This window comes from Nerophis ophidion, linkage group LG26 (assembly GCF_033978795.1).
Source record: "Nerophis ophidion isolate RoL-2023_Sa linkage group LG26, RoL_Noph_v1.0, whole genome shotgun sequence".
NCBI classification, from domain to species: Eukaryota; Metazoa; Chordata; class Actinopteri; order Syngnathiformes; family Syngnathidae; genus Nerophis; species Nerophis ophidion.
Genome location: NC_084636.1, coordinates 11267602 through 11276474, shown reverse-complemented (window position 1 = coordinate 11276474; position 8873 = coordinate 11267602). Strand labels below are relative to the sequence as shown.

At 37.8% G+C, this 8873-nt stretch overlaps 1 protein-coding gene across 1 annotated transcript in view; it reads left to right on the top strand.

Moving 5' to 3' along the window:
* Positions 1–638: 638 nt before the first annotated feature.
* Positions 639–8873, top strand: part of rpp21 (ribonuclease P 21 subunit) — a 9067-nt gene continuing 832 nt past the window's right edge. The window contains exons 1-4 of the mRNA XM_061888017.1: positions 639–855; positions 930–1030; positions 4272–4354; positions 4417–4551. Of these exons, the coding sequence (XP_061744001.1) occupies positions 799–855; positions 930–1030; positions 4272–4354; positions 4417–4551 (376 nt within the window). The 5' untranslated portion in view covers positions 639–798. The remainder of the gene's footprint in view (positions 856–929; positions 1031–4271; positions 4355–4416; positions 4552–8873) is intronic.

The following is an 8873-nucleotide window of genomic DNA, read 5'->3' as shown; positions in this document are numbered from 1 at the left end:
AAAAGACTTTGAAATAAGATTTTAATTTTATTCTACAGATTTTCTAGATTTGCCAGAATAATTTTTTTGAATTTTAATCATAAATTCGAAGAAATATTTCACAAATATTCTTCGTCGAAAAAACAGAAACTAAAATGAAGAATTTAAATGTATTTATTATTCTTTACAATAAAAAAAATACTTTAACATTGATTTAAATTGTCAGGGAAGAAGAGGAAGAAATTTAAGAGGTAAAAAGGTATATGTGTGTTTAAAAATCCGAAAATCATTTTTAAGGTTGTATTTTTTCTCTAAAATTGTCTTTCTGAAAGTTATAAGAAGCAAAGTAAAAAAATAAATGAATTTATCTAAACAAGTGAAGACTAAGTCTTTAAAATATTATTTTGGGTTTTGAAATTCTATTTGAGTTTTGTCTCTCTTAGAATTAAAAATGTCGAGCAAAGCGAGACCAGCTTGCTAGTAAATAAATAAAATTTAAAAAATAGAGGCAGCTCACTGGTAAGTGCTGTTATTTGAGTTATTTTTAGAACAGGCCAGCGGGCGACTCATCTGGTCCTTACGGGCTACCTGGTGCCTGCGGGCACCGCGTTGGTGACCCCTGCTTTAGGGTATTAAATACTCACATTTTACTGTAGGCAATAACGGATGTCACGGACCGGAAGTTGTTTAAAAACCTTTACTGTGAAAGTAAAACAAATAACCGGATGTCACGGACCGGGAGTTATTTGATAAACGCCGACGACACGACGAAACGAGGCTCGAACACCGATTTAAAGTAAATGTATCTATTTAAGCATAATGGCCAAACCTTTTAAAGACAAAGAAGCATATCTCAGACTTAATTATCTCTACCAGGTAAGCTTAAACATGTTTTAGACAACCGGTAGCAGGCTATGCTAACGCGTGTCCATGTTGTTTTATTTTGCCAGGCTGCTCATTGCGTCCTCTCTCAAAATCCGGAGAACGTAGAGTTGGCCCGTTTCTACTGTTTCACCCAGCGCACCGTTGCAAGACGCCTCGTACTACGCCAGTAAGTTGGCAGGAGATGAGACAAAATTGAAAATTGGGCTTGGTTTTATTTTGAAAAGCTTCAACGCGTGTGGCGTCACTTCCTACAAGGCATGACGTTGGTTCAGGTTTGTCCAAAGTGTGGCCAGGGTGTTTGTCGACTACCTATTGAGGTTTTTTGGGCCCGTACCATATATCCATCCATTTTCTACTGCTTGTCCAACTTGGGGTCATGGGGGGGTTGCTGGAGCCTATCATATAGTTTAAAAAAATAAACAAAAAAAAGCAGCAGTAAAAATGTAAGAAAGAAAGGCAAAAAGGTGTAATGCAGGATGTCCAAAGCGTGGCCCGGGGGCCATTTGCGGCCCACAGCTAATTGTTTACCGGCCCGCCACATATTCTGGAAATGCTATTGCAAAAACAAAAAAGGACATTAAAAATATTGGAATGAGGTGAAATCTAACGAGAAAAAGTTTCAATGTTGACGCAAAGCTGCCAAGCTAACAGTTTTTTCTTTCTTTTGTCTTTATTTTACCTTGTAAAAAACATCTTTACCGTGAATTGATTAACGTGGACCCCGACTTAAACAAGTTGAAAAACGTATTAGGGTGTTACCATTTAGTGGTCAATTGTACGGAATATGCACTGTACTGTGCAATCTACTAATTACAAGTTTCAATCAATTATTTATTTTTTACTTTTTTTCCCATTGCTCCAAAAAAAAAAAATAATGACAAAAAAAATCCATGTTATAATGACTTATTTTCAAAGCTCCAATTAGTTCAAATATTTCACTTTAAAATGTTTTATGTGGTAAATATTGCATATATTGTGTAGTTGCCATATAAAAACATAAACGTTTTCTTTGACAAAAGAGCATAAAACAAACAAAATAATAGTTCAAACGTAAAATTGACAGATATATCTGAACTTAAGTGTTGGAAAAAACCCTAATACAAATGTATCACTTTCTGAGTGGGCCAACTTTTGGATTCCAAATATACTCAATGGTATTTTAATGATCTTTTCACTGTGATTACTCAAAAATAATAAAGAATTAAAATAAATGGTGTCCAGCATTATTGATCTTTTAGGGCTCTAATTACTAAATACTGCATATTTCAGTTTTACTATTAAAAAAACAAAGATATTTTTGACCGAAAAGATAAAACCTTTTTTTTTTTTTTTAAGTTGATATAGAGATTTACTGTAGGTGTTAAATAAAAAATAATACATATTCGACTTATTTTTAAAATTTTAATAACTGAGACCCTTTATGGTCCCTGGGACCCCTAAGGTAAAATACATTTTAAAAATCCATATAATTTGTTATGGTTTGAAAATAAAAAATATCAAAATGGCCCCCGCATGCTTTAATTTTTCCTAGTGCGGCCCTCAGTGGAAAAAGTTTGGACACCCCTGGTGTAATGTGGTGAGAAAGCTTAAATGTTGATTCTGATAATACCCTTATTTGTCCACAACACATTTTGTTTTTTAAATACATATATATGATATATGTTTTTTTGCATTGTCTTACAACATTACGATTTACGAAAAGTATGTGGCCCTTGGTGGGAAAAGTTTACACACCCCTGGTTTAACTTTTCAGTCTGGACACAACATTAGGGACACCTGCCCAATGTCATGTAATTTTGTTAAAAATGGGTGCCTTTTACAAAGTTAAAGCTCAACTTTGACCAACAAAACCCATTTCAAATGTGTAGTATAGTCGTACCTTGATTTACCAACTTTATTGGTTTTTGACCATGGTTCCTGAATCAAAAACTTTGTATAGCGGAGCATAAGTCCCAATAAGAACCCGTGTAAGTATGAATAATTGGTTCTATTTGAGTAATTATTTGATTAAAATAGAGACTTTGTGTGTGTGTGTGTGTGTGTGTGTGTGTGTGTGTGTATATATATATATATATATAGGCTCGTGATCTTTCTGTGTGGAGTTTGCATGTTCTCCCCGTGAATGCATGGGTTCCCTCCGGGTACTCCGGCTTCCTCCCACTTCCAAAGACATGCACCTGGGGATAGGTTGATTGGCAACACTAAAAAATTGGCCCTAGTGTGTGAATGTGAGTGTGAAAGTTGTCTGTGTATCTGTGTTGGCCCTGCGATGAGGTGGCGACTTGTCCAGGGTGTACCCCGCCTTCCGCCCGATTGTAGCTGAGATAGGCGCCAGCGCCCCCCACGACCCCAAAAAGGAATAAGCGGTAGAAAATGGATGGATATATATATATATATATATATATATACGCAAATATATATGTGTGTGTGCGTATATATATATATATATATATATATATATATATATATATATATATATATATATGTATGTATACACGTATGTGTGTGTGTGTGTATGTATTGTAAATAAAAACAGAATACAATTTGAAAATCCTTTTCAACATATATTCAATTGAATAGACTGCAAAGACAAGATATTTAATGTTTGAACTGAGAAACTTTTGTTTTTTTTATTTTTTTTGCAACTAATCATTAGCTTAGAATTTAATGGCATTTTTACCACTGTGTACATGGCCTTTCCTTTTAACAACACGGTAAATGTTTGGAAACTGAGGAGACCCAATTTTTGAAGCTTTTCAGGTAGAATTATTTACCATTCTTGCTTGATTTACAGCTTAAGTTGTTCAACAGTCCGGTGTGGTATTTTAGACTTCATAATGCACCACACATTTTCAATGGGAGACATGTCTGGACCACAGGCAGGCCAGTCTAGTACCTGCACTCTTTTACTACAAAGCCACGCTAATGTAACCACGTGCAAAATGTGGCTTGGCATTGTCTTGCTGAAATAAGCAGGGGCGTCCATAAAAATGTCGTTGTTTGGATGGCAAAGTATGTTGCTCCCAAACCTGTATTGATGGGGCTTTCACAAAAATTTACAAAACCCAAAACCAGTGAAGTCGGCACGTTGTGTAAATGGTAAATAAAAACAGAACACAATGATTTGCAAATCCTTTTCAACCTATATTCAATTGAATAGACTGCAAATACAAGATATTCAATGTTCGAACGGAGAAACTACATTTTTTAATGCAAATAATCATTAACTTAGAATTTAATAGCAGCGACACATTGCTAAAAAATTGTCACAGAGGCATTTTTACCACTGTGTTCAATTGAGGTTCTGTGGATTAACCTTCCAAAAATGGAGCATTATTCTCCCAATAAAAGCAGATATTGAACTGAAATGAATCACTTTAACAAAACCAAGCCTTTTTTTTTCACAGGGACCCATCAGTGAAAAGAACATTGTGCAGGAAGTGTTGCTCTTTGCTCATCCCGGGTGTAACAGCAACAGTGAGACAACGAAGTAAGCCATATTTGATAAATGTAATCAGTTCTGTCAAAGTCACTGCCTCTCTTTCATGTTAGGAAAAAAAGGAAAGACTCGCCACACTGTGCTGCAGTGTCTCAGCTGTAAGCACACCAAGTCGCTACTGAACAACCCCGACCATTGCTTGTGGGTTGACCGACCAGAGGCCCAGCTCGAGCATCAACAACAATCAGGTCACTAAGGCAGCAAGCACCCCCGTTCAATCATTTCAACCCATTCTTTAAAAGATAAATGTTAATAAAGGTTTGTGGCGAGCCATCTAATTCAAGCCCCGCCCACATTATATGGCATAGGAAAAAATTCCTTCGCAATTTATCATCGCCCAGCACTGTACAAAACCTAAAACCAGTGAAGTTGGCACGTTGTCTGAATGGTAAATAAAAACTAAATACAATGATTTGCTAATCCTTTTTAACTTATATTCAATTGAATAGACTGCAAAGAGAAGACATTTATTTTGAAACTGAGAAACGTTATTTTTTGCAAATATTAGCTCATTTGGAATTTGATGCCTGAAACATGTTTTTAAAAAGCTGGCACAAGTGGCAAAAAAGACTGAGAAGAGATTTGCTCATCAAACACTTATTTGGAACATTCCACAGGTGAACAGGCTAATTGGGAACAGGTGGGTGCCATGATTGGGTATAAAAGCAACTTCCTTGAAATGCTCAGTCATTCACAAACAAGGATGGGGCGAGGGTCACTACTCTGTGAACAAATGCATGACCAAATTGTCCAACAGTTTAAGAACAACACTTCTCAACAAGCTATTGCAAGGAATTTAGTGATTTCCCCATCCACGGTCCGTAAGATCATCAAAAGGTTGAGAGAATCTGGAGAAATCACTGCCTTGTAAGCGGCAAGGCAGGAAACCAACATTGAATGCCCGTGAGCTTCGATCCGTCAGGCGGTACTGCATCAAAAAGCGACGACAGTGTGTAAAGGGTATCACCACATCGGCTCAGGAACACTTCAGAAAACCACTGTCGGTAACTACAGTTGGTCGCTTTATCTGTAAGTGCAAGTTAAAACTCTACTATGCAAAGCCAAAGCCATTTATCAACAACACCCAGAAATGCCGCCGGCTTCACTGGGCCCGAGCTCATCTAAGATAGACTGATGCAAAGTGGAAAAAGTGTTCCGTGGTCTGACGAGTCCACATTTTGAATTGTTTTTGGAAACTGTGGACGTCGTCATTATAGACGTCTCCAGCGATTATCCGTGACAACAGGTGAATCTGGTGGCAGTGGGTAATTATTTCTCATTTTCAAGGGTGTGCTAGAGAGTTAACTCTGAATTTTCATGTATTTTACAGTATAAAATATCAAAATTTTTGCCGGTTGGGGAGTTGTTACATGTTAATTGCCTTAAAAATGCAATGTAAGTGGGAGAGTAACATTAAAAAGAATTTAATATTTTACTACGCCTTTCGCCCGATTGTAGGCTCCAGCACCCTCTGCGACCTTGAAAGTGATAAGCGGTTGAAAATGGATGGATGAATGGATTTTAATTGCTTTTGCTGCTCGGGCCCTAATTGCTGTAATTTCCGGACCATAGGGCGCACCGAATTATAAGGCGCGCTACTGATGAATGGTCTATTTGTTATCTTTTTTCATATATAAGGCCGGATTATAGGGGGCATTGAAGGAGTCTTTTTTTTTTTTTTTTTACTAAATGTAAAAGACTTTCTTGTGGTCTACATAACGTGTAATGGTGGTTCTTTGGTCAAAATGTTGCATAGATGATGTTTTACAGATCATCTTCAAGCCGCTTTCCGACAGTCGCTTCAGGATACGCCGTTTTGTCGGCGGACTTATTTACGTGGCTCACCTTCGACAGCGTCATCTTTCTTGTCGCGGTGTAGCGTGCAAGGACGGGAGTAGAAGAAGTATCAAAAGATGGAGCTAACTGTTTTAATGACATTCAGACTTTACTTCAAGCAATACCGGAGCAGCATCTCCTCATCCGGAAACAACAACACCAGAAATGTGTCCCGTGAAAACCGTCCGACTAAAGTTCCTTGGGTGAATATTGTAAACTCACTCCACTGGTATGTTTTAGTGCTTTCATGGCGAGTTTACTGACAGATATAATTAAGAACTTTACACTACTTTATATTAGAAATGGCAACAGCGGAGTATGAAATTCCCATAACAAGAAGATAGAGAAAAAGAAGAAGCTTACCGACTACGATGTCGACACGGACTACAAAGGCGGAAGCGTGCAATTTTTCAGGGTTTATGCAGATCCCAAATATAGAGCAGCAGTTACCGGAAAGTAAGAACAGTTGCTTTTGCATAATATTGCCAAACAAACGGCAGATAATGTCTTACCTTATACACACACACCATAATAATACTCCTATGTTGAAGCACATCAAGCGGTGCGGCTTCATAGCTTACCAATGTCGTACTAAAAAATGTTAATAGTTTTTTGAGCGCCGTGTGTAATGTTCTATATTTTCAATGTAACATATAAAATGTTGGTGTTGTTTAATTGAGTCATATTGCCATCATAGTGCCTTCTACATGTATCTATTTTGTTTGATTGCCATCTACTGGTCACACTTATCATTACACCATGTACCAAATAAAATAGCTTCGAGATCGGTAAGCAAAACCAGAATTATTCCGTGCATTAGGTGCACCGGGTTATAAGGCACACTGTCCAGTTTGGAGGAAAAAAAGGATTTAAATCAATCAATCAATCAATCAAAGGGCTGCACAAGGCACTCAGATCCCACATAAGGGCAAGGAAAAACTCAACCCAATGGGAGGACAATGAGAAACCTTGTAGGGGACCGCAGATGTGGGGGCATAATAATAGTGTAAGAGTCCAGTCCAGAGTGGATCTAACATAATAGTGTGAGAGTCCAGTCCATAGTGGATCTAATAGTGAGAGTCCAGTCCATAGTGGATCTAACATAATAGTGAGAGTCCAGTCCATAGTGGATCTAAGATAATAGTGAGAGTCCAGTCCATAGTGGATCCAACATAATAGTGAGAGTTCAGTCCATAGTTGATCTAACATAATAGTGTGAGAGTCCAGTCCATTGTGGATCTAACAGTGAGAGTCCAATCCATAGTAGAGCTAACATAGTAGTGAGAGTCCAGTCCATAATGGATCTAACATAATAGTGAGAGTCCGGTCCATAGTGGATTTAACATAATAGTGAAAGTCCGGTCCATAGTGGATCTAACATAATAGTGAGAGTCCAGTCCATAGTGGATCTAACATAATAGTGTGAAATTCCAGTCCATAGTGGATCGAACATAATAGTGAGAGTCCAGTCCATAGTGGATCTAACATAATTGTGTGAGTCTAGTCCATAGTGGATCTAACATAATAGTGGGAGTCCAGTCCATAATGGATCTAACATAATAGTGAGAGTCTAGTCCATAGTGGATCTAACATAATAGTTTGAGAGTCCAGTCCATAGTGGATCTAACATAATAATGTGAGAGTCCAGTCCATAGTGGATCTAACATAATAGTGTAAGAGTCCAGTCCATAATGGATCTAACATGATAGTGAGAGTCTAGTCCATAGTGGATTTAACATAATAGTGAGAGTCCGGTCCATATAGTGGATCTAACATAATAGTGTGAATCCAGTCCTTAGTGGATCAAACATAATAGTGAGAGTCCAGTTCATAGTGGATCTAACATAATAGTGAGAGTCCAGTCCATAGTGGATCTAACATAATAGTGAGAATACAGTCGATAGTGGATCTAAGATAATAGTGAGAGTCCAGTCCATGGTGGATCTAACATAATAGTGAGAGTCCAGTCCATAGTGGATCTAACATAATAGTGAGAGTCCAGTCCATAGTGGATCTAACATAATAGTGAGAGTCCAGTCCATAGTGGATCTAACATAATAGTGAGAGTCCAGTCCATAGTGGATCCAACATAATAGTGAGAGTCCAGTCCATGGTTGATCTAACATAATAGTGAGAGTCCGGTCCATAGTGGATCTAACATAATAGCGAGAGTCCAGTCCATAGTGGATCTAACATAATAGTGAGAGTCCAGTCCATAGTGGATCTAACATAATAGTGAGAGTCCAGTCCATAGTGGATCTAACATAATAGTGAGAGTCCAGTCCATAGTGGATCCAACATAATAGTGAGAGTCCAGTCCATGGTTGATCTAACATAATAGTGAGAGTCCAGTCCATAGTGGATCTAACATAATAGTGAGAGTCCAGTCCATAGTGGATCTAACATAATAGTGTGAGAGTCCAGTCCATTGTGGATCTAACAGTGAGAGTCCAATCCATAGTAGATCTAACATAATAGTGAGAGTCCAGTCCATAATGGATCTAACATAATAGTGAGAGTCCAGTCGATAGTGGATTTAACATAATAGTGAGAGTCCGGTCCATATAGTGGATCTAACATAATAGTGAGAGTCCATTCCATAGTTGATCTAACACAATAGTGTGAGAGTCCAGTCCATTGTGGATCTAACAGTGAGAGTCCAATCCATAGTAGA